Raw genomic sequence first — 27,364 nt, forward strand, 5'->3', positions numbered from 1 at the left:
GAGCCCCCTCTACCAGGCATCTTTACACCCTAAAGTGGCGTCTGTTCGCGGACTGGTGTTCCTCCCGTGCCGAAGACCCGCAGAAGTGCGCAGTTAGGTCAGTGCTCGTGTTTCTTCAGGAGAGACTGGAGAGGAGGCTGTCCCCCTCCACCCTCAATGTGTATGTCGCCGCTATCGCGGCCCACCATGACACGGTAGACGGAAAGTCTCTTGGTAAGCACGACTTAATCGTCAGGTTCCTAAAAGGTGCCCGGAGGATAGCTCCCTCCCGGCCTAACCTGTTCCCCTCCTGGGATCTCTCGGTCATCCTTATGGGACTCCAGAGACCCCCCTTCGAGCTGCTTGACTCAGTTGGACTCAGGGCCCTCTCTCTCAAGACCGCCCTGCTGATCGCGCTCGTTTCCATCAAGAGGGTCGGGGACCTGCATGCGTTCTCTGTTAGCGATGCTTGCCTGGAGTTCGGTCCGGGCTATGTGACCACGACCGGGCTATGTGTCCAAGGTTCCTACCACACCCTTCAGGGATCAGGTAGTGAACCTGCAAGCGCTGCCCCGGGAGGAGGCAGATCCAGCCCTTTCACTGCTGTGTCCAGTATGTGCCTTACGTATCTACCTGGACCACACACAGAGCACTAGACGCTCTGAGCAGCTCTTCGTCTGCTTTGGGGGACAGCAGAAAGGGAATGCTGTCTCCAAGCAGAGACTCGCCCACTGGATTGTCGACGCCATTTCCCTGGCTTATCACACCCAGGCCGTGCCCCCCCCTTTTGTGGGTCCGAGCCCACTCCACCAGGAGTGTTGCGTCCTCATGGGCACTGGCTAGGGGCACTGCCCTAGCAGACATTTGTAGAGCAGCGGGCTGGGCAACACCTAAAACTTTCGCGAGATTCTACAATCTCCAAGTTGGGTCAGTATCGTACCGTGTTCTCTCAGGTACCGAGCCTGTAGAACTCGGTGGCACGCTCAAGATCTGACCGGGTGAATCGCTTGCACCTAGCGCCCTTCCCCCTAACCAGGGGAAACAGTGCGCCTTCATTCCCAGGAGATCTCAGGTTTGGGACACTGGTTGATTCCTCCCTAGCCCTCGTGGGTCGCAGTTCAGCGGAGGAACTCGCCAACCCAAGCCACTGCGGGTACCGCAAGCTACCCTGCACTGGTGTAGGTGCTCCACAGGTAAGGCCTCCTTCAGACTCCCCCTGTGTGTAACGCCACGGTTCTGTCCCCTCTGGCAAGTGGACTCCCGTGCTTCCCTTAGGCAGTCACGGCTGCCTCGGTTGCCGTGCTGTATGTTCCCCCCTCTATAGGCTGGATCCACCACCGCACCGACTTTTCCACATAGGGCCTAAGTCAGGCCTCTGATGGTTTTGCCACTTAAACTTGCCTCCCCTCTCGGGTAGGCGTGGCCTCCGCAGGGTCTTCTCCGCCCTGAATAAGGGCTAAGACCCCCTTCCCTCAATGCGTGTAAGGGCCCCGGCCTAAGCTGCTCTATGCGAGAAACATAGAGAGAAAAGAGGCCCAGCCAGGCTTGGCCCGTTCCCAGGTTGGCAGCCAGCACCTTGTTCCCCTTCCGGGTAACAATAAGGAATCCTGATGGCTTAAATGGGGCATTGGGGAAGGGTACGTGCAGCCTGATACAGTTGGTCGTCCTGCACGTAAGAATACCTGCTCGCTCCTGTATCAGCAGTTCACGTACACGGCTCTGCGCGTGGCGCTTTTATAAGTGGACCCCTAGTGTCGCTTCTCTGACACAACGTGGAGAGAGCGACAGAAGGGGAACGTCTAGGTTACGTATGTAACCTCCGTTCCCCGATGGAGGGAACGAGACGTTGTGTCTCCCCTGCCACATCGCTGAGCCGAGCCACTGTTGTGGCCGGACCATTTCCGGCTCCTCAGAAAAATCCTGAATGAACTCCCGTATTTGCGCCACTTAAATACCCGTATGTCCGGGGGCGGGACATGCAAATACTGGTTGCCAACTCTCATTGGCCTTTTTTCATAGTCCAGAGGTGAATATCGGCGCTCAAGAGAGACCCCTAGTGTCGCTTCTCTGACACAACGTCTCGTTCCCTCCATCGGGGAACGGAGGTTACATACGTAACCTAGACGATTCTGCCTGACATCTCTTTAATTGTGTTGCATTGTTTAAGATGCATTGCATTGAAGAAAGTCAAATGGTTTGAAACAACATGAGGGTGATTATTTCCATTAATAATAATTATTATTATTATAATTTTATTATTATTATTAGTAGTAGTAGTAGTAATAGTATATTTTTTATTAGTTGTAGTATAATTATTATTATTCTGTAATACATGTTGAATGTGTATTATGCAATGGAATATTGGGGATTAATCGCCCATTATGTTTTATGTAGAAGTAACTTGTTACTCGCTATTTGAGTATTCTTTTAATTGGATACTTTCTTACTCTTGAGTAGTTTTTTTACATTAATAATTGTACTTATACTTGAGTAATAATATTTTTTTATGAATTGTACTTTTACTTGAGTAAAAATTTTTGGTACAATACCCACCCCTGACGATAAATCTGAAGCTTTCTGTGTTTGTGTAAGCCCATGTTGCTAAAACATCAACCATGGGTGAACAGGAAAGAAACCAATAGCAGCTACCTAAGGCCAGGTTATGTACACAAAGCATAGAGCTATAAAATACCTGGAGAGAGCTATCTGTTAGCATCCCCATTCATCTCTATGACTGTGCTCACCTAGCCAAGGGTTCTCAGAAAGCTAGCAAAATGAAGGCTGCCATCTTTGCTCATGGGCGCTCAGTTCCAGTATTGCCCCCTAGATATTCCTTGAGCTCTCCACGAAAAAGGAGTAGTAACCTTTTTCACCTTTGCATGCATTGGTGTGTAATTTTAAGAGGTTATTGTGTCTGTTTATTGGTGTAAATAGTCCCCTATCCCATTGTTGTGTTTTATTCCATTGAGAAAAGTGGATGAAAGGTGCAAATAAAGCATGAAGTGTTATGACAGCGCAGCCGTGTTGAAATGTTCAGTTTGGCAGAGGAACTGCCAACAATACACAGAACAAACGGCTTCTGTCTACTCTTTGTTTTTCCACAAAATAAGCCTTCGAGGAGATTACCCAAGATGCTTAGCAAGCCAACGGCGCATTGTGGAGTGGTGTTTCTGTGGAACACACACACACAGAGGGAGATAAGTCATAAATCTGAAAGGTAAGCCTCATTTCAACATATTATGAGCCTGAGGTATCGAACCAACCTTGGGTGCCATATCACGGAGGGACGGCTGAGTAATTATATGTTTTAATATCACACTCTCATAGCTGTCATTTCCAAATATTTTCAGTGCAGAAAAAGACATCAAGGCACTAAGACTGCAGAAATGGGTAGCTCACCAGCTTTGTCAGCAAAAAATAAATATAAAAATGCTCAACAGTTTCCAAACGTCCCCTGTGCTCTCTCATAGCATTACGGAGGCATTCTGTGGATGTGCTTAACCTCCCCTTGACTTCACAGTGTGTGTCTGTGTGTGATTGTTGTAGTTTAAGGATGATTGTAACAGCTGTGGCAGCAGCCTTATGGCGTTAGCTAAAACCTGATCCAGCAAACTAATCCTCTAATGACCAGCTCTCAATTAACACAGAGCCAAGTTGTTTGTCCTGAAAAGAGTACAGACCACTTCTCTGCCTTTTTCATTCTTTCTCTGTCCTTTATTTACATCTTTATAAATCTGTTTGCTTCCTCCATATATATATATATATATATATATATATATATATATATATATTTTATTTTTTATTTATTTTTTCCTGGACAAAATATATTTATATACTGTAAGAATATGTTGTAAAAAGCATGGTGGGAAGAAATATAATCTTTATAATAATGTTATTATTATTTACATTTTGGCCAATATTTACATAATTGATTTTACGGCGGTGGGCTCGCCGAGAAAAAAAATATCACTACAGTCTTGACCACAACAAAATAGAAATGTAAGAAATTTGCAGACAAATCAGAAGTGTTCCATATTGATAATTGATAAAAACTTTTGCACTGCACTATTGTAATTAATAAAAACATAGAACTGATCAAATAGCCATGTGTCATATGTCGTTGGAAAGTAGAATACAACCAGCCTAATTAATTTACTCACAGACAAAAATATAGTGAGTAATAGCTAAGTACATGTCTTTGCTATCTGAAAACACGTTAGATCTTCTAGATCAGATTACTTCATCGGAAATTATGAAGTATGTTGTCCATTATCATGGAAAGCTAAACCAATCGAATTAGAATTCAGATCGCTGCAAACAGAGGTGTAAGTCATCCAAATATGGGCAGAGGGGATCGTTCTCTCTAATTAAATATGGTCTCAACAAAGACATGACCCTATAACTTAATGAGGGCTCAAATGACACAGAATGGTACTGAATTAGATCTTGTTACTCATGCCTGCATGCTTTGGAGAGAGAGAGAGAGAGAGAGAGAGAGAGAGAGCATACTTTATTCATTGTTGTTTTTGCATATGCAAATAGTTCTTATGTACAATTATTATGCTTTTTTTGTTTGGAGAGGCTTTTGGACACTTGGAGACGTTTTTGGACACTATGAAAATTATTTTTGTAATGCTATAACTTTTGATTGCTTTTTCTTATGAACACAAAATATTACTCAGTAACAGTTGATTGGGAACAACAGCAACAAAAAAGCAGTTTATCAGAGTTTTCTCATTTGCACCCTGACATATATAATGTAAAATCAGAAAAAAAGAAAAACAGTAAATTTTTGGCATGTTTTTTGTGATTTATTTTTTCAGTTTCTTGGGTTAATAAGTTTTCTTTAAAATTATAAAAAAACAATTGACTAAGCCTTTATAAGCCTTTAATTTTGGGGATGCCAATGAAACAGGAAATCTTTAAAACACAATCATGAAAATATATTTATAATATTAGCAAATATTTTTTCAACTACATATTATTTTTGTATATTTTCTAAGGTATCACAAAAATATATGCAATTGAGTGCACAAGTTTGCATCCCGGTTGCAGAATATGCAAGATGTTTATCATTTAAATAAAAAAGAGATCATAAAAATGTAATTTTGTTTTTATTTGGTACTACGCTGATTTGATATAAAAGATATTTACATATAAAGCATTTTTAAAAGATCCAGTTCAAAGGTTTACATCACCTTGGTTCTTCTGGTGTGTTGCTTCCTGGATGATCAATAACTGTTTGTGTCTTTTGTGATAGTTCTTTGTGAATGAGTTCCTGCTTTGTCCTGAGCAGTGAAGCAGTGTACCGCTCTGAAGAAAAATCCTCCAGGTACTGCATGTTCTTTGGTTTTCCAGCATCTTCTGCACATTTGAGTTCCTCCCAAAAGTGGCTATTTGATGTTGGACTATTTCAAAAAGTGCAAACATTCAATGATGCTGAAGGCAACGTACTATATTAAGATCCAAGGGGATGTAAACTTCTAAACAGGATGATGTGTGTAAATTGTTCTTATTTTTTCTTGTGTGATATATGTAAACAAAATGCAGTACTAAATAAAAATGTGATATTTTATATCTTATATTTGTATAAATTCTGAAAGGGGTGTGTAAACTTTTGAGACAAAACGAGGATGCAAACTTATGTACTATAAAAATACATGTTTTTGCGACAGGGGTCAGATGCAATTCATAGTCCTTGAAACAGGATGTAGATAGGTGCAAAGCTACATCTGATATTTGATATCTTCATATGTTCCTGCCCCGCCCACTGACTGACAGATGCTGATGGGCCAATTAAAATGCATGACAGCATTGCTCTAACTCCCTTCCTCAACTGATAATTTCCCAAAAGCCTCTAAAAAATGTACACACAAAATTTGAGCCAGCTGCTGTCATCAACCAATTAGAGACAGAAGAGGAGAACACAATATACACACAAACTAGCAAAAACCATACAACTGCTTTCTGGATGTGATTACATAAGGGCTATGTCCCAATGCATATACTATCTGTTCTAAATAATATGAAAGATTAGTGTATCTCAAATCATAGCACACTGAAAACACGGTGCCAAAGATGTTTGGATTGCATATTTTTACGTGGATATATGAAGTGTGCATCTATGAATGTTTTTTTGGACTAATATTGCCAACTACCCCTTCTTGCACAGACAAGTTTGTAATGGTTTGACATTTTCAGTTGATGAAAAATTACAGTAAACATGAGTCTGATAGTGCCTAAGCAGTTTTTCAATGATTTAAAACTGCTGATATGATTCTAAAAAATTAAGTAATAATGATTTTTCAGGAAATTAATTTAGCTGTTTACAAGCAAATGCAAAAAGTATGCAACAATGGGGTGACAATACATGATAGTGTGTCCAAATACTGGTGCACTACATACTCAAAAATATGTACTATCAGTATGTGTCACCATTGTAGCATTTACCATTAATCCATAGTACACATATGTGAATAAGGATGCAGCCCAGCTAATGCTAAACCATAGTAACATCTTAAAAATACATACAAAAATAAATTTCTGACTGCAAATCAGTTCAAATAAGGTGAACAGCAAAAGCCAACAGAATGAATAAACCCTGTTATACCTCTCTCTGTAGAAATGTTTAGTTTAGGTGTCTTAAGAGATTGCTAACATCAAAGGGAAGAATGTAACAGTTTAGCAAACATAGCTTAGGTCTTAAGTAGCAGATGTGGCCCAAACGGCACCACTGCGTCAAATTTGCCAAACACACACTCAAACCCAAGAGAGCCTGAGAGTATGCTAATCGCTCAGATAAGATGCAGACAACCCTGCAAACTTAATAGGCAAATTTGCTGCGGGCCAGCGGCACCACGCAATGCTAACCCACTGACCCAAATAGCAGCCTTCTTTACTTAGCCAACCCATCTTACATAAACATTGAGACATCACTCTGTTGCATAGACACATTACCTGTCAAATACATGCACACAAAATTAGAGCACCTAAAACTGACTTTGTCACACATTAAAAACAGAAGTTGGGGGAAAAGTTTATATTTTGAAGAACCACAATATTTGACTTCACAATACTGTATTGAAATTCTAACATGAAGGATCGATATATTTTGTTACATTTTTCTCATTCATAGTTTTTATGTTTTTATTTAATGATAACGCTGAAACCAATGTATGCTATTCCCAATGTATGCTACAGAGTGCTTACATAGCAGGATTATGCTTTAAAGGAATAGTTCACCCAAAAATGAAAATTCTCTCATCGTTTACTAACCATCATGCCATCCTAGATGTGTATGTTTTTTTTTTTCTTTTGCTGAATACAAAGATTTTTAGAAGAACATTTAAGCCATGTAGGTCTTCACAACGCACATTCTCTGTACACATGCCCTCTTTTCATCCTCACCTCTTCCTCTCTGGGTGCCTAGAGAGCACGCTAGCGTAGCGGCAATGTAGAGCAGACACAATTGTGTGATGAATCATAGCTAGAGCTAATTGGTGTTTTAATCCCTGACAAAACAGGGCACAGTGACAGCAGCCTTTTGCCAGTCAGAAAGCGAGAGAGAGAGAGAGAGAGAAGACAGATAGAATGCCATCTCTCAATTATATCTACTCTGTGGTGCACATTCACATTGGGGCGGCACATGTCAATTTCCCGCTTGTTGCTTTGTTAGACGCTAGTAATTTGTGCCAGTACAGGCAGTCAAACTGTTCTCTGTTCATCTTGCTCATGACGGATGGCATAAAGGCGCTGCATGCAGACAGAATGGCTGACCTCGCAATCTCAAGGGCTTCTGGGTCACAGATATGGCATGGAATGCGAACACTCTGACTCGACTCCACCCAGTCTGCACTGCGTGACCTTTCCAGGCCATAACTAGTGCATATCGGGTGAAATTCCAGCTTTTGCACGTCACAAAATGTCCAGGCCTTGCATTTGCATTTTGAATGAGTATGATAGCTCTGTCATGTCATAAACAGATTTGAACTCGTGCCTAGATTACACTTGTTTATTAAATAATGTTGTCAATTGTGATAATTAGATTTTACAGTGTTATGAAAGTCATCATCTTTGATATTTATATTTATATTTAGAATCCCTAACTCGGATGGTGTGTTTGTAGCCTGTATGTGTGTGCTGTTATGAGGCTTGTTCAGAGCCTGCCTGCTGCTTTTCATTTGCAGTGCAATGAATCATAACGGCAGTGATAAACACTCTGTTCCACTGCCGTACAGATAACTTCTCAGAATTCTGTCACTCATATACAGTACAGAACAGAGCAGACAGACGTGAGCTCCACAGAGCCAGAGAAATATCTTCTTGCAGATTTCTCACTCTCTTTCACACTTAAGCATGCAGATGCCTACACATTTTGTGTGCACACTCACATAAACAGACACACAATAACATCTCTTTCGCACACTGTCTTGGGTTCCTGTTCTCACACAATCAGTATTTTAGGCTTTCCTCACAGATTTTCATCTGAGCTTTCTCATGAGTCATGAGATCCTCTCACTCATATATTGTATGGACTGTGTTTCAAAGCCTAATGAGCTGCCTACCTAGACAGTATTTATAAGTAGTACAAGTGCATTCCTAAATTAGCCTATTATGCCCCCAAAAATACTAAGAAGGTACAGTAGCATTACTAGGTTTCAAGACATTGTGCCTATAATGCCCAAAAATGCTAAGTACTAAAGATAGCTCACCAGGCTTTAGACACTGTGCCTATGTCCAAGAATGCTGTCTAAGTAGGCAGCTCACTAGGTTTGGAGACACCATGTTTATGATGCCCCCACAAAAAGTAGGCAGCTCACTAGGTTTTAAGACCCTGTGCCTGTGATGTCTAAAACTGCTGTCTAAAGCCCTGTTCACACAGAAAACAACATTGTCACTTGGTGTAGCTAGACTCTGATTGGAAATTCTGGTTGCAGATTATACTGCCCATAAAACTAATCATCATTCTATTTTGTCAAGGAATCAGTTCTATTGCTTCTAAAAATGTACATTTTGCAGGGGAGAGTGTGATTACAGACAAATTATATAAAACAGTTAAATTGCTCACAGAAACCTCTTCTCCATCTTGCCTGAACTCAACTCCAGTATCTTGAACACTCACTGCCTGGAGACAGATGATGAGAACTCCACTGTCTTCACTATCATCGGTAGTCGTTCATAATCTGCATAAAGTAAAAATTTTCTCAACTTTGACTTGTCACTCGCCACGGCAACCTCTGTTGCCAATGGTCACTGCAGCTCGTGTGGCTTTGCTCTCATTGAAAATTAATGGGATCATGTCGCTTTGTTGCGCGATGACGTCAATGGTGTGAACAGGACTTAAGTAGGCAGCTTACTAGGTTTTGAGACACTATGCCTATGATTTTTAAGAATGCCATCAAAGTAGGCAGCTATCTAAAAATGCTGTCTAAGTAGACAGCTTTACAGGTTTTGAGAAAATGTGCCTGTAATTCCTAAAAATGCCATCTAAGTAGGTAGCTTATGATTCCCAAAATGCTAAGTAGGCAGCTAACTAGATTTAGAGACACTGTGCCTATGATGTCCAAAACTAGGCAGCTCACTAGGTTTTAAGAAACCAATCCTATGATGTTCACAAATGTTTTCTATGTAGGCATCTCACTAGGTTTTGAGACACCATGCCTGTAATGTACACAAATGCTGTCTAATTAAGAATTATAATTTTTTTTTTTTTTTTTTTTACCATTTTTAACATTTAGTTTTTACTTTTTTATTGTTTTTAAGTGTTTTCAAGCGTATTGGTTTTGTATTTGCAGGTCTTTTATTAAGTCGTTTCTTGTGAATGGTCTCCATGATGTGTAATTTGATGGGTGTGGTTTTCTTATTGACCTACTTTTTTGCCTAATTAGTGCAATTGAAACTGCTGTTCCCTGATTGACAGATATGATTGTCCTATCCATCTCATTGGCAGTGACGTGCGGTGATGTCTTAAAGAGGCTAGGCACTGAGTTATGAAAGCCAGATTACCTGATTTATTGTTTAAGCTAATAATACGTAATAACAGTGAACGTTACACACAAGCGCGGCATATCAAGAAATGTACAAATCAGGATGTATATATACAGAGTGTACTCTCTCTCTCTCACGCACACACACACACACACACACACACACACACACACACAGCGTAAACAGTGAACGTTACGCACAAGCGCTGCATATCAAGAAATGTACAAATCAGGATGTATATCGTGTATTCTCTCTCTCACGCACACACACACACAAGCGCACAGCCACATAGCCAATCTTTTCTTACATACCAATCAGTTTGAAATGATCGGATAAGTTTTGGGCCCTTTTGCTGTACTAGTCCATCTAAGGCTGGCGAAGACCTCCCTCTTGCAATTAACTCATATTTGGAATTAAAATCGAGCTTGGAAAAATTTCTTAATTCCGTGATTACGGCCGGTGCTGTCATTTTGATTTTGAATTTGGCTAGCTGTGGCGTAATGACGTTAGCTACGCAAATGTCCAGGAATATCTCGATTTTAATTGGTCCATGTCTGATACGTAACGGAGATGATTACGGGCATAACATATTTACGTCAAAAGGCACAGCAGATTTGTGCTTTTTGCCGTACATGTTAAAGAATACAGGATCGAAGTGCGCATGCGCAACATGGGTTTTCCGCTTGTCGTCTGCAATGAATGGACCGTAAAAGCACTGCTTATTCTACCATATGTTTTTAGTTGATTATGCGTAACTGCTACATTTGTCATCATAACGTCTAAACAATTGGAATAACACACATATTGCATATATAAATCACAAGAATAAAAAGTAAAAATATAAATACATGTTTATTATTTAATAAACATTTTATTTTTGAATTTTGGCAGGGTAGGCAGTGCCTAGTTTGCCTACCCAGACCGCACGTCAGTGCTCATTGGCTAGATGATACTCTTGTACATATTTAAATAAGTGCTTTGTATCTGCTCTGTTCTAACTTTGTAAACCCAGTTGAAAGCCTTTGTGCTGAAATGCGTCAGCTTTTATCTAATAAATCTCTCCCTTCAACAAGTGTTGCTGGATTTATCCTCTTTGATTGTACTTTGTCTTCTCCATGCACCTTGTCTGTAGGTAAAGTTGCGCTAGATGGATTACTCTACTCGCAAATGCTGTCTAATTAGGCAGCTCACTAAGTTTTGAGACCCTGCACATTTGATGCTCTAAATTTCTGTTTAATTGGGTAGTCACTAGGTTTTGAGCCACCTTGACTACACTGAAACAAAATATTTTGTGGTGGAGTACAAATAGCAGAAAAGATGAATTGCATTCTACATTGAATAAGTTAAAGCATGAACTTAATATATTTAGTCAATTCTAAATTTGTACTCTAATCAAAAAGTTAATGCAGATTAAATAAATAGTATTTATGATTGTGTTATTTTTACAATGTGTCATTGTGTATCAATTCTTAATTTAAATATTTCACAGGAAAAGAAAACATACTCTTTGAAGCTAGGATTCACAGTATGCATCTGGTTTTAATAATGAGTTGTGTGGTTTTACTGTTTGCAAGTTGATTTAGGCTACACCGTTTTTATTGTTGATTTTGTTACATTTGTTAACCTCTTATTTGGTAAATTCTGAAGTTCATTTTCTTCTCAAAATGACCCATGTGTGATTAGAACAATTATCTGTTGATTGTTACCGTCATCGTGTTTTGTGCACCAAGCATTGAGGTCTGCGTGTAAAGCTTAATATCTTGCTTCTATCACCAGTAATCCAAAGAGTGTTTCTAGTGCATTAAGCTTTTCTGTGGAAGGCTTTAGTATGTCATGTGGTAGATGATTATAAGGAAATGTGAAATATTTTAATAAAATAATCATTCAAATTTCACTACGTTTTTTACGTACCATGAACTTCAGATTTGTGAGTAAAAGTTGCTGCATTAAATTAAATGTTAAAGTTAATTTTACTCACTTTAATCAATATTATGTTATGAAGTTAAGTTAATTTACTTAAAAAAAAAAAAAACTGTACAAAAACGTAATAAAAATGTAAATTAACAAAAAGTAAATATTACTATTCATTTTTTCCATTGTATTGTGCCCAAAAAAGCTGTCTATGTAGGTACTGTAGCTCACTACGTTTTCAGACACCATGACTATTATGTCAAAAAAGGTAGCTCACTAGGTTGAGACACCACATGTTTGAAGCCCAAGTATCCTAAGTAGGCAGGTCATTGGGATTTGAGAATGCATGTGTATGATGCCCAAAAATGCTAAGTAGGCAGCAATAGGTTTGAGTCACTGCACATTTGATGCCAAGAAATGCTGTCAAAATTGGTATTCACACTAACAGCAATTTGCTGTCTGTGAAATGCATATGATACACAGACATAGTTTCTCTCCCTCAAAGCCTCCTACCTTGAAAACTACAAACTCATAGCAATTCTTAGAGTTATATACCATCAAAGTTGCTGCTTAATTCAGACAGATGTGAGCGTGTGTAATAAAACTAGTTTGCTTTGTTTTGAGTTGTGTAATATGCCAGTGTAGGGAACAAGCTTGCATATATATTAAAATTAAGCCTGGGGTTTAAAAATGTACTGCACATATCTAAAAATGTCTCAGCTTACATTTTCCCAACCTCATCTTCCTTATTGCATTCATTACCCATGATTTTCTCTTTCTCGCGCTCTCTCTCTCCCTCTCCCTCCCTCTAACTTTAACTCTCAGTCTCTTGCACTAAAAAAGGAAATTATCTTAAACACCCTGCACATGACTAAAAATGTGCAAAACACCTACAACATGTACACACATGTATACATTGAAGCCCTAATTGAAGTCCGCATTACAATCTTATTACTACTTTGGAAATGTGATCTGGTCCAAAGATGGCTTTGCCAAGCACCTCATGACATACACAGAATTCTCTCTCTTTTGAGCATTACACAGTGCTTCCCTCATTTCATACAATGTTCCAGCAAATAGAGAAGCTTTGAAAAGGTTTCAAATGGATTTAGGGCCACTTACTGAGTTCCTCTATTACAATTCCTTCAACCAAACTCTTTCCATCTGAAAAGGAGAAAGATGGCTCTTTCAACTACAGATGAGGGGGCTTTTGAGAGTGTCCCACTCTGCCCTCTGTCCCCTGATATGGAAATACGCCATACAGAGACTCCAAGGGCAAAGCAGTCTAATCCACGTAAACAGGGTTGAAATGACACTGATAGGATTCTGCTTATGAGCTTTACTGCTGTTTATTAAATTAACACTTTGTTAATTTTACAATTATGGATTTTATAAAGGAATATCATGCTTTTTTCACATTTACATTCATTCTAATGTACATGGAGAGAGAGGAGTGCTTCTTTAAGTGATTTATATATACTGGTTTGGAATAATGTACAGATTTGTTCTTATGGAAAGAAATTGGTTTACCAAAGTGGCATTCAACTGATCCCAATGTATAGTTAGGACATTAATAACGTGTAAAGTTACTATTACAATTTGAAAAAACTATTAAACTATTTCAAAGAGTTCTCATCAAAAAATCCTCCACATGCAGCAATGACAGCTTTGCAGATCCTTGGCATTCTAGCTGTCAGTTTGTCCAGATACTCAGGTGGCATTTCACCCCACACTTCCTGTAGCACTTGCCATAGATGTGGCTGTCTTGTTGGACACTCCTCACACGCAGTCTACAGTCTAGCTGATCCCACAATAGCTCAATCGTGTTAAGATCCATAACACTCTTTTCCAATTATCTGTTGTCCAATGTATGTGTTTCTTTGCCCACTCTAAACTTTTCTTTTTGTTTTCTGTTTCATAGGTGATTTTTCCTTTGCAATTCTTCCCATAAGGCCTGCACCCCTTAATCTTCTCTTTACTGTTATACATGAAACTGATGTTGAGCGGGTCGAATTCAATGAAGCTGTCAGCTGAGGACATGTGAGGTGTTTATTTCTTAAACTATAGACTCTGATGTACTTATCCTCTTGTTTAGTTGTACATCTGCCCTTCCACATCTCTTTCTGTCCTTGTTAGAGCCAGTTGTCCTTTGTATTTGAAGACTGTACTGTACACCTTTGTACAATGTCAAGCATTGTATAGCTGTCATTTTTTTATCTAATATTGACCTTAAGACATGCCAGTCTATTGCATACTGTGACAACTCAAAAACAAATACAAAGGCAATACTAAGCTTCCTTTAATGAACCAAATAGCTTTCAACTGTGTTTGATATAATGGCAAGTGATTTTCTAGTACCAAATTAGCAATTTAGCATGATTACTCAAGGATAAAGTGTTGGAGCGATGGCTGCTGGAAATGGGGCATATCTAGATTTGATGAAGAATTACTGTTTTTCAAATAGTGATGGTTCTGCCTTTTACATCAGTAATGTCCTGACTATACCTTGTGATCAGTTGAATGGCACTTTGGTGAATTAAAATACCAATTTCCTTCCAAAATATTATTCCAAACTTTTAGCAGCCAGTGTTTATATATATATATATATATATATATATATATATATATATATATATATATATATATATTATAAAAATGGATAGTTCTGAATCTAAAATATGACTGGATGAGCCACATTCACTGTAAAATAGCCAATATACACCACTGACCGTATATCAATTGAATACTATATTAATGTGGCAAGGTTGCTCACAGCTAATAACAATTATGAAATTAACTATTACTTGCCAGAATAATTGTTGATTAATATAATTATTAAATGTAATTTTTTACTGAACATCTGTGTCTTATCATATTGCTATTTCAGGCATTTTATAATAGCAATAAGCTACTCAAAGCTGTGTGTTACAGTGATTTTATCACAGTTAAGAGGTGTTGTTAAAGGAATAGTTCACTAAAAACCAAAAATTCTGTAAGCATGACAATTGGTCACAAGATTCATGTTAATAACATAGCCGTTATATTGGATTGAGTGCCGTTTACATAATTTATTAATGATTTGACATTAAAAAACAACTTAACTAATGGTCTTTCATCATCCAAAGTGATCATATGCCTTCAGAAGACTTGAAATATGATGCATGGACTACTTTTATTAATCTTTTGGGTGCTTGATAAAGTGTTAAAGTGAGTCAATGCCTACTGCCATTGAAGTGAATTCAGCCAACAGGACAACATTAAATTATAATTAAAATATCTCCTTTTCTAAGTAAGTCATATGGTTTTGCTTTAACACAAAAGTGAGTAAATGAAGACTTAATATTAAGCACAATGTGGAGTGTAGTGCATAGCATCTATTAGCTTACTGCTTTGTTTTATGTCTAAGTAAAAAAATGAATAATTATCCACAAGTATAGACATGTGAACTAGGAGATTTGTTCATGACAGAAAATAGCTAAATCAGATCTGTGACTTTCCGAATTTTTGTTCAGATGTGAGGAGAAAATCACTTTGAGGTTACGCTATCGAATAAAGCACAGAGGGTTACAAAAACATGCCTCTGACTTTAAAACACAATTTTACACAAACCCTCTCTCATACACACTCAAATGTATCTGCTTAGTGGGAGCAAGTGTTTCCAAAACACATGCTTAAGTTGGGTGAAGGAGAGTTTCAAGCCTTTACAAACACAGAGGCTCAGTGTTTAGCCTTGGAATAGCTTAACAGCTCCAAGTGCTTGAAACTAATACATAATCACTTGCACAAACATGCTAACACACACCGAATGCAGCCCTACATATACATTGACAAACTAGAACGTCATCTGCCAATAAACAACTCATATAATGTTTCCTGTAAACATCAAAATGCTGAAAATTAACCTCTCTTTACATTAGCCTTCATGATACTCCAACTATAAAAAAATTTAAACTCTCTGCCTCCACTTCCATTGCGTGTTACATTGTTCCTCACATTAATAATGAATATGTGCTGGATGAAATGGCCAAGCCCCCTGAGGGAGTGCGAGCATGAGAGAAGAACCAGGTTCCATCTCTTCCACATTAAGGTCTTGAACTGACAGAAGAAGTTGTTCTCAGGCTACCTTAGTGTTAAACTCAATTTCTACATAACACATAACCAGCTTTTTAAGGGACAATTCCATAGGAGCAACACGGGGTTAATTCTTTGCTCAAGGGCACAATGAAGACAGCTCATTGCAGGGATTGAAACTGATCGAACTGTCCCTTTGAGTATTAAAGGGACAGTTCGGCCAAAAATGAAAATTCTGTCTTATTTCTCATCCTCGTGTTGTTCCAACCTTCATGATATTCCAAGCCCAAAAATGAAAATACTTATTCTGGAATATGGTATGGTATAGTACAATAACAAATCATTACTTGCATGAAATTATCAGCATGGTTAGCTAACCATCCTCAGGAAAGGAGAACCGTGCTGTTGGAATGTCTTTAGTTACATGGCAACTCACGATTGGTCACTTGCCCAGTCATTCCATTCTAGTCCAGATTTTGTAGCAAAAAAAACATTACTGTGCCATTGAGTCCAGATTGCTTCTATACAAAACACCTCTATGGTGGAACCATTCAGCCCGATGGTAGAAAAGGGTTTGGAAAAACATACAGGTGAGTAATTGACAGAATGTTCATTTTAGTAGAACTATCCCTTTAACCATGACACTAGCATACTTGAGGAGTATGAGAATAATGAATAATTCAGAATAATGAATTTAGCACAACAGCTCTCGTGAAAGCGGACAAGAAGTATTCGACTTACGATCTAGGCCATTGATGTAGCGCATGGTGATCTCACAGTGGCCCCATACCGCACTGACGATCGGGTACAGCTTTTTGCCCTTAAGGCCTCTGAAGGCTACTCCGAGGTATTGTCCATCCACCATGAAGCTCAATGTTCCCTCATCCATGTCCAGCACCACCATCAGGGCATCCGGCAGCACAAAGGCCTCCTCTGGTTCCAGGAAGCTCGGATAGGTGTGGGTGGAAGAGGCCGGACGGTTCTTACTGTTGTGATAGAGCTTATTACGTCCCAGGTCCCAGCCCCAGGATTCGCTATCACTGCCGACTAACGAGGTGTAGCCAACTGAGTGCAGTGGGGCATCTACTGTGGCCACGCCTACCACCGCATGCGTTCCCCGTTGCCTGGTCGGCCAGTGGATCCTCCAAACGTGGAGTCCTCGCGTGTATCCGACCCGTCCACGGATGCCGTCGGTGCTTTGGGCGACCGGGTGCCGATGGAAGGTAAGCTTATCTTCATCCTTGATGAAGATGTTAAGGGAGCGGTCATCTGGGTTCCAGGCATGTCGGAGCTGCTGTTCATATGAAGCAGGGGGCATGTCCAGTAGTAGGTCCAGTCTGGCTGGCTTGAAAAAGTCCGGCCCTCTCAGTTCCCTCCTCAGGGGCCTAAAGGACGGCTCCCCACGCACGTCTACAGACTTTATACTCCCCGAGATCTTCTGTCCCATGGCTTGGCTGAGTCGAGAGGGGGAGGGAGGAGGGGAGAGGGAGGGAGTGTAAAGACGCTGGGGATGGGCTTCCAGGAACCGCTTTTACCTCATCAAAGTGCCAAGACGTCAGCCTGAGGCCCTGAGGCCCAAACTCACATCAGCGTCTGGCAGGGGTGACAGTGCCAGCCTTACTGAAGCCCTAGGAGGAAGCACACACACACAACCCACAATGTCATTAAAACTGTGATAACAGAGAGATCAATGAGTCAGTTAGGGGGTATGTATACTTTTTAAACATAAAGTGTTTATTTACTGATCACATAGCTATCATAAATACAGTAAGTGTTAATGCCTTCCTTCGAGACAGATACCAATCCTCAGGAGTTGGTTTGAAATGCATACGATATGTGACTCAAGCAAGTGTAAATGCATCTGTTTGTTTGGGCCACATATGTATACTTTAATCCTCCCAAACAGAGCTATATCAGATTAAGTAAATTTAGGAGCCCAAAGACATCAAATAAAATGAGGCGCATAACAGCTTTTGTGTTTTGTACCGCAATCGTTGAAGCAATTTTAGCCACCACCTGTTTTTTGTTTTTATGAGCAAAATTTCGCTGCCCAACATTACCATCATCATGGAGGTAAACTCTGTCATTGCAGGAATACCAGATAAGATATCTATCTGTGTTACAAAGACACATTTATATGCCAGAGTTAAATAGAATATGCATAGCCAATCATATAGCAATCCGATCGATCAAGATGCATGGAGAGACAAAATGTAAATAGGCCTAAAAGATGGTCACATGAGAGCAAGCAGGAGATAAAAAGTAATATCAAAGGTGAGGATAAGACCAGAGAGGATACATGAAGGCAAATGAAAGTCAACAGACTCAAGATGAACTGAAAGATAGGTCCAGGGCTTTGCTGATGCCAATGGAAGCCTGACAGCGTGTGAGAGAGCACCATGGGAACGATGCAATAATGAGGGCAGCAGGTGAGAAAGATGACATACAGGAACACTTAACACACAAACACTCACATATACACGCGCAAACATATTCACACATGACAACAAATGCCACCGTAAACTTAAAAAAAAACTATGTCATAACACAAACAAATACAAACCCATACTTATTCCATTGTCAGTCATTTTTAAGAGCTAGAGTCTCTTAAAACACACATTTGCTGTTTGCAGTTGAAGAAAGCATTTCAACTCTAAAAAGAGGCCTAGACAATTAAATAAATGAACAACATTTTTACATTTCCTAAAGAAAATGTGAATAAGTGCTTGCCTGTACAAACCTGTTGCCATGATGCTATGGTGTTGCAGGAGATTGTATGAGCGAGCACAACTAATTAACAACAACAAAGGAAACAAAAATACACCATTATTCATTTCCAGGTTTCTGAGAGATAGAAAAAAGGAAAGGGAGGTATAAGCCTCAATAAGGGATTGTATAAGCCTCAATGTCACAGAAATACCTCCACATTAAAAGCCCATTTGAGAGTGAGGGGGGGTGCTGGAGATGAGATACTGGTAGGCTAAATATGCCAGGCTGTGAAACGCTAGCAGGCACTTCCTGCTACAGTAAATGACGTATTGTCTTTTCCAGGAATAAGAGGTTTCATCCCAGGATGATGCACTACAAAAAAAACAGATACATACGTACACTGTGACCATGCTCCATGAGTGAGAGAGATAAGGTTTCCGGAAAACATATTCACACTCTGTCAGACGAACAGTCATCAGACGACCCAACCACTTAGGTCACAAAAGGAAAAAGGTAGACACACCGAAACAAACATGCACATACAGAAACACACATGAACACACAAACATTAGACAATCTCAAAATTAAAGTGATAGTTCACCCAAAAATATAAATTCTCATGCCATTCGATGGCTTTCTTTCTTCTGCTGAACACAAATGAAGAATATTTCAGCTTTGTGGGTCCATACAATACAAGTGAATGGTGGCCAGAACTTTGAATGTCCAAAAAGCAGCATCCATATGAGTCCAGTGGTTAAATCCATCTTCAGAAGCAAGCTATTGGGCAGGGATGAGAATTTATTGTAAAAAAGGAATATATTAAATAATGATCTGTTTCTCACCCACACATATCATATCGCTTCTGAAGATATGAATTTAACCATTTAAGTCTTATGGATTACTTTTATGCTGCCTTTATTTGTTTTCTGGACCTTCAAAGTTCTGGCCACCATTTACTTGTATTGTACGGACCTACAGCGCTGAAATATTCTTCTAAAAATATTGTGTTAAGCAGAAGAAAAAGAGTCATACACATCTGGGATGGCATGAGGGTGATGAAATTATGAGAGAATTTTCATTTTTGGCTGAACTAACCCTCAAGTAAATTTAATAGCTCAAAAGACATACTTAACAATGAAGTATCTGGTTGATACTTCAAGACTTTTCCTAATCTTATGAGAACTTGTTATGAACAAAATGTGATCATTTGATAACTTGTTAACAAGCTTCAACCATCCTTCATAAAAAATGTTATGTAATGTTCTGGGTTTTATGAAAAAAATACAATACAATTTTACATGCTTCTCCAACTGGTGTACTCAATCCGACAACTTGAGGATGAGGAAATGATGAAAGAATATCAAATTTTAAGTAAACTGCCTCATTAAATTCATAACAACTATTTCAATACTATATTTACACATATGTCAACCAACAGAGAGAGAGAGGCAGGAAAAGAGAGGGCTGAATTAAGACGACAGGAAGGAGGGTGGCCAGACGGCCAGACAGCCAGAGCCTGGAATCCTGGGTAAGTGCTACTGATATTAAAGGGAAAATAAATGAGGTCATGAAAGAAGTGGGATAGAATGTGAGTGTGTGTGCTAGAGTGAAAGAAAATGAATGATAAATAGAGAGAGCATGCTGCCCTAACATGCCACTCACAGCTATAATAACGTGTGCTAGAATTCTAGGCGTTAAGTTTGCTGTATCAGATTTCAGAGTTGGAGAGGCTCTCGCAGCAGGATACAAAGGGTTTACAGACTTGTCGGTATGCAGGGACACAGTAATGTTTCATTCAGGTCATGTTTACACGTGTCAATTTAACTAACATTCCCTCACTTAAATTGCTGTAGTCACTAATAACTGTAATAAACACCAACGCAAACATAATTACACTGTTAGTCTGGGAGTTGTAGACGGACTTTTAAACACTGTTCTCACATTAGGTAATTGCATAAAGGCTTGTAAATCAAGGCCTGAGAATCTGGATTAAAAAAGAAACCACTAAACAAACTGATGAGACAACAAAAGGCTTTTGCTGATCAATTCGTTCCACTAAGAGCCAGATCCAAAGTGCATGAATGGATCCGGAAATGTATAAAACTGAAACTACATTACAATGCTTCTAAAATGTATTGCATGCCTTCTATTATTACATTTTCTATATATTTATTTGACATAAAACAGAATATTATATCTCTTGTATTGACTATCACAGGATTTGTAACTCTCGTTGTGCTCTCTGTTTGGATGGATGGATGGATGGATGAATGGATCAGTGAAGGATCAGGGAGGGATGGATGGATAGATGAATCAGGCATGGATGGATGGATAGATGGATGGATAGATGGATAGAACACTCATGCATGATAACATAAACACACACACACACACACACACACACACACACACACACACACACACACAGCATGCACGGCAGTGTCCGGTCTGTTTCAATGCATCACTGTAGAGTGCCTGAGTCACTATGAGATTGGATGACCGCATAGCATGTATGTACCATGCCTTCGGGCGCTACACTGCAGATAAAAATGCAGAGCCGAAATAACATGCACGGCATCAATTACACTCACGCTCCTTGTGGGTAATGATCCCCAACAATCTAAGACACGACTAATGTAACTATAACAACCTTATTCTAATGGACCACTGATGTGCTGTCTCCATCTGCTTAGCCACGCGAAACAAGGCTACATATAAAAGCGTTCTACCAAGGCCATACGTCTCCGCATGGGAAAATGCCCATTTGTGCTGACTTGCCTATTAGAAACAAAAAAGCCCTCAATTGGTGTGCGTCACTGGGAACGGGCTATTATGGCTATAAGTAAAAAAAGAAATTCTGAAGTAAAGTCAAAACAGCCCTGGCATAATTTTTCTCTGTGGCCCTGCTATGCCATTCTGTGGTATTTGCTTTTGAATTAAGACAGATGTGTCTTTTTTCATGCTTAGTGACTGTTTTGCAGAGTTAAAATGAAGGAGATAAAAATTGGCACATTCCATTGCTCGCTTTTGACAGGGTATTCATCTGCAAAATGTCTGGGTTGTAAAAATTTTCTTTAATCTGCCAATCGACATTCAGGACCATTTGTTTTGCATGTTCTATCATAAAAATAGAGCTTTTAGTTTTCAAGCCTGCCTAATTTAATTTTCCATGGCTGGATGGCGTGTTTGGTGAATGCTCCAGGATTCAAGGGCTTGTAGCTGTTCTTAATGATTAAGGCAATGATAATATATCAGACCCCATAGGCCCAGGCTGTCCACTTAAAAAGGCTTGGTCACTGTTTTATACAACAGTAAGTTCAGGCCACACAATCTGATTGGCTAAAAGACATTTAAAAAAAAATTCAGTCTGGTTTTTTTCAGCAGTAGCTCCATCGTTCCACTGATTTTTTTAAAGCAGGATGGCAGGTGACTGATTAATATACCGCATTAATGTAATATAAAATTGTATTATAGAAATGTACACATGTATATGCTGACATTAAATTAAGATATTTAAAATGACCAACATATAGTTGAAATAAAAAAAAGTATCTGAATTTTAAAAAAGTAAAAGTATTTGTAAACAGCATGATCTCATGATAATTAATATGTATTCTTACATTTGAATAAAAACTGTGTAATCGTTTAATTATTTATTAAGCATTTAATTAGATTTTTTTTTGCCATGGGACACAAAAGGATTTTTCAGAATATGCCAAAAAACTAAATAAACCACAAAAAAACAATAATTAAATGAATCCATACATTTGTTAGCTATAATCCAAATCTTCAGACAGCTTTCTGTGAAGAATAGACCCAAATTCAAGCCTTTTATTCAACAATCTCCATCTCCATTCGCCGCAGCGCCGTTGTGCCCGCTGTAACCAACCAACCCACGTTGGTTGGTTTCATTTCCAAAATTTAAATATTGCCACCTCAAGCATAACGACCAGCGGTTTTAAGACAGAGATGTCGAATGCTCATTGTCTCTCAAGTGTCTCGTGACCGTTTGTGACGCCTTATTCTCCGATCTATATGTTTGAATGAGATATGACAGCGCCGTTATGGAGTTCATCAGGAGAAGATTTACAGCAATTAATCATTTAAATTCTACTCTAAACCTCACACAATTATTTTGTGTGCCATCAGGGAGCAAACCTGATGCAGCACATTGCCCTTTGGTTTACTTTTTATGGTTAGGTTTACGAGTAGGTGTGGGAATAGCGTCAGTAAAATATATATAAATTAATATATTGTAACAAAAATGATTGCTACTGTACATGAATCTACTTGTTACATGTTTTTATATTGCTGAAATATAGTTTTGTTTAGAGGTTGGGGTAGGGTTAAGGGATCTAAAATATCTATAACACTGAAAAGTACAAATATATTTATAATCGATTCGTGTACTCACATATATTTGTAATGGATTTGTCAATATTTTAAGTTTCTAAAGCTGTAAATATGTAAAACAATTTACATTTTAGATGCTTTTAAACATCCATATTGTATGTTTTAGTGTCTATCAAAACGTACAAATCATGTACGTTTAAATGTTGCAAATTAAAAAAAAAGTGTTCTGTGATAAAGCCAGTACCTGGTATCTGGCCCCTCATCTGCGTTAACACGGTCACCGGTGATGTGATGGACATGCACACTTCCAGCCACTGGTGACTTTGATGAGTAGGAACACACATTCACCATCTGTTGTTTACCTTTGCATCCTCCCTCTATTGCATTTGGTACATCTCTTTGAATTAGTCATTATTTGCACACACTTTCTGTTTCTCTTTCCTAATATTCACTTCCCTACTGGAAAATCTAGCTATAACTAAATTAATATGGTAGCTGGTTTAACATGGTTTCAAACTGAGCCAATTTTATATGTATGGTCATTAGTTGGTCCAAGCTAGGAGTCTAGATCAGGGTTTCTCAATCGTGATAAGGACTTCTTTCAACCATAAATTGTTCAACTGTTCACACATAAAGCAATGCAAAATACACTCAATGAGCACTTTATAAGGAAAACCTCCACACCTACTTATTTATGCTATTATCTAATCAGCCAATCATGTTGCAGCAGTGCAATGCATTAAATCTTGCAGGAGATTAGACAATTTCTGCAGACCCCTTAACCACTTAGTTTTGTCCTGTTAGATCATCTTGGTATGAGATAATTTTAAGCTGTATGAATTGGCTTCTTCAGCATAAAATGTTTTACGGGGTTCTGTTGTGTCTCAGTAAATGGTAAATGCTTACGTGGACACCAGAAAGCTGTTTACAGTGTAGTTCTAGCAGGAAGACTAGCAGCTGTACATCATCACATCATTAGCTGGGTAATTCCTAGCCAATCGCATGTAAGCATTGCTTTATAAGTCTGCTCACAATCTATCACATTGCTGTTTCAGTGTGCTAATACGGCAACCTCCACCACCCCACCACCACCAGTTGAGCCCTGTACCGCACGGGGGTAGGCTCCTCGGCCTGCCTCCAATCTCCGGCAGGATATGACCGTTCCGGGTACAACTCCCTCGGACCGCCGGACAGGGCCTACGCCAAAGAGAGAGACATTACTTTCTGTTTTATACTTATCAAATAAATGGCATCTTAAACTTCACTCAAGCCTGCGTGTCTTCCCGATAGAACTATGCTTACGTGGACACCAGAAAGCTGTTCACATGCACTGTATAAGCGGCGTACACTTTAATACTGTATACATGCAGCTCAGTCAGTGAGCAGCTGTCTCCACAGCAACGTAATTTACCCATGATGCTTGTGTAAATAACAAACTTGGTATCCAAGAAAGACAAAGTAACTATTTTTATTCCCCATTTCTTTTCTTTATTTCCAGATATTCCAGAGTTGTTTCTGTGTTTGTTTTCTTAACTTTCTATCGCGACCTGCAGCAGAATTGCACTGCAATAGTAGGGTTTCCCTCTTATGTAAAACTCCGGGATTCCCCCAGTGTATGAGCGTATGTATACGCGAACGTGAGGGACCATCGTTGTTTTACATTGGTGTGTATAAATGGGTATAGTTTAAAGTGTGCTGTATGTGTTTTCCCACTGTACTCCCAGACATGTATAATTATTTCCACTTTGTTGACATGTTGTTGGGCTCCATCCTATATTATTAGCCGGTCTATTCATGCATGTGCGCACTCTTCAAAAACCTGTTACAATGGCGCTTATGCATTTACGTGACCACATAAGCTGCATTCTCCGGGAGAAACCTGTATGTGTTAAACTGCTTTCCCTTAATCCTTTAAACGGCGAAAGGAAATCACCCTTCTTGTTTACATGACATTTCAGAACGCTGCTTAATGCAAAAACCCAGGAATAAACCGTTTTCTTAAATGCATGGAAATGTGGTCATTTTCTCTATCTCTTTCCATTCTTGTCTTCCCCATCTCACTATCAATCTCACTCTCCTTCTCTTTGTCACCTGCCCAGCGCCTGATGGCAGATCAGTAAAGTGTGTGATCATGTAGGCAGTACAGAGGGTACCAGACAGACAGCTGTATGGCCACATGTCCACTCCCTCCTCCCTCTGTCCACCTACACAGTCCTAATTAAACAGACCTGGCCCATGGAGACACGTTTTCACCACAAACACACACCAACACATACACAGCAAGCAAGAAATGCAAGAGCCAAACAACAGGCATCTGTTGAAGCAGACTGCACTTTTTTTTCTGATCAGAACATTCTCGAACGAAGAAGAGTCAACGGCCAAATTGACAACTGGTTCAGTTTGGGTGTGTGTGTGAGAGAGTGATTACTAAAATTATGAGATGTTTTGGCACACTGGTTATTATGTATGTGAGTGAGAGTGTATGTGACTGTTCTTTGTCTGACATGTCCTGACGGGTGAAATGGGTTTTGAAGTGATACACAAGCAGATAAACCCAGCAATCACCCTTGGAGGCTGTCACATCAAAGTGAAACTAGACATTGTGAATATAGCCGAGACAGGATAAATGCAAACCTTACACCAACATTGTAAACAGATCTGTAACTTCTAATTGAAAGCAATGTATACATGGCTACTCATGGCAACAAAACCCCCACATATAAGCAGTCTTCTCAGGGTAAATATGCCACAATACTTTTCTAAGTACAATTTAAACCTGGATAAGACCATATCTGTGTCATTAAACAGTGTTTCCCAACCTTTTTTGTCTTACTGTAGGTACACCCACAGCACCAGGGCTCATCCTTGAAAGGTATTCCTTTTAACTAATATTAGAGTGGATTTTCTAATAAAAGAAACTAAGTGTTTCATGCAATTAATTATGATTAATTAATTTAACCTTTTGCTAGCCTTAATACTCATAACTTCTTTTTTATATGGTGTGAGGGACATAAATACTGTACCTCACACACTTTCTTTACCAGAATAAAACAAGCCAATATGATAAACTACCACAAAGCAACCTCAACTGAATAAACTACCACTACACAACCCAAAGCAATAACTACCTTTATCTATTTATAGCATCTATTTGTCACCAGAAAAGCTATGAAACATACCAAACCTTTGTGACAGAGCCACATTCAATCTGATTTTTATTAAAAGTTAAATTCTTTCCAGTTCTTCCTGTTAAGCTGTTCCAAATATCTCCCCACATAATTTCCCATTTAATTTCCCCATGCCTAGGAGCTCTGGAGTCTTCAAGCTTCACAGCGAGAACATCATACAGCTAGAGAATAAATACAAGACAAAGCAATCGAAAGCCAGGCTTTCTGACAGCCCAAACACCATTCCTCACTGTGACTAAAATGTCCACCCCCATCTCAAAACCAGTAATCACACACACACTGCCTTGTGGCAGATGTGCGATCCCACCTCCTGTCCTTTCAAGCCCTTATGCAGCACGGCACACACACACACACACACACACACACACACACACACACACACACACACACACACACATACACAAATGCTTCTGGCTCTAATCCAGTGGCCCTCTTCAAAGGAGGGACATTGAATGGTTTAGGCAAATGGTTGTAGGCTCTTCACACGGTTAACAGCTGAGCTCTAAACTCTCCCAGCAGAGCAGCTCCAGTCAACTCTTTCCAGCCCACTGCTCTCAGACAACACACTCAGTGATTAAAGCAGTCCCACTGCCCTCCTTGTCCCACACACACACTCAGTGTCCTCGTCCCATACCGCTCGCAACACATAAATACAAATACACACAGACACATGGGCAGAGACCACTTAAAAAAATACCATAGTATTGCAATAGATTTTGGACATGGTACAAAGGTAATACCATAGTGTATGAATATGTTAATCTTTCAGTACTACCGTATATGTCAAAATACCATGGTGTTATCATGATTTTGGGCATTTACCATAGTAATATCATGGCTTTTAGGACATATACCATGGTAATACCATGTAAATATCATCGTATATGAATATGGTAATGTTTCGGCGCTTTCAAAGTTGCATGCCATGGTATTATCATGGCTTTTTTGGACATGGCCATACCGTATTTTTGGACATGTACCATAGAAATACCATGGTATATGAAAATGGTAATCTTTCTGTACTACAGTATATCAAAGTACAATAGCATGGTATTTCCATGGCTTTTAAACATGTAACATGGTATATATATATATATATGTAAATACCATGTTATATGAATATGGCAATGTTTCATTGCTTTCAACGTAGCATCCCACTGTATTAT

General features: G+C 39.3%; 1 protein-coding gene across 6 annotated transcripts in view; it reads right to left on the reverse strand.

Moving 5' to 3' along the window:
- Positions 1-27,364, reverse strand: part of LOC127649526 (SPRY domain-containing SOCS box protein 4-like) — a 121,042-nt gene that overhangs the window by 35,792 nt on the left and 57,886 nt on the right. For 5 of the 6 annotated variants that reach the window (XM_052134669.1, XM_052134671.1, XM_052134673.1 and 2 more), the window contains one exon: positions 16,690-17,576. In XM_052134669.1, coding sequence (XP_051990629.1) covers positions 16,690-17,395 — 706 coding nt within the window. In that variant the 5' untranslated portion in view covers positions 17,396-17,576. Of the gene's footprint in view, positions 1-16,689; positions 17,577-18,688; positions 18,739-18,868; positions 19,520-27,364 lie in introns of those variants that run through there. The other variant, XM_052134670.1, reaches the window with a different exon arrangement.

The sequence above is a fragment of the Xyrauchen texanus genome, chromosome 9 (genome assembly GCF_025860055.1).
Source record: "Xyrauchen texanus isolate HMW12.3.18 chromosome 9, RBS_HiC_50CHRs, whole genome shotgun sequence".
Taxonomy (NCBI): Eukaryota; Metazoa; Chordata; class Actinopteri; order Cypriniformes; family Catostomidae; genus Xyrauchen; species Xyrauchen texanus.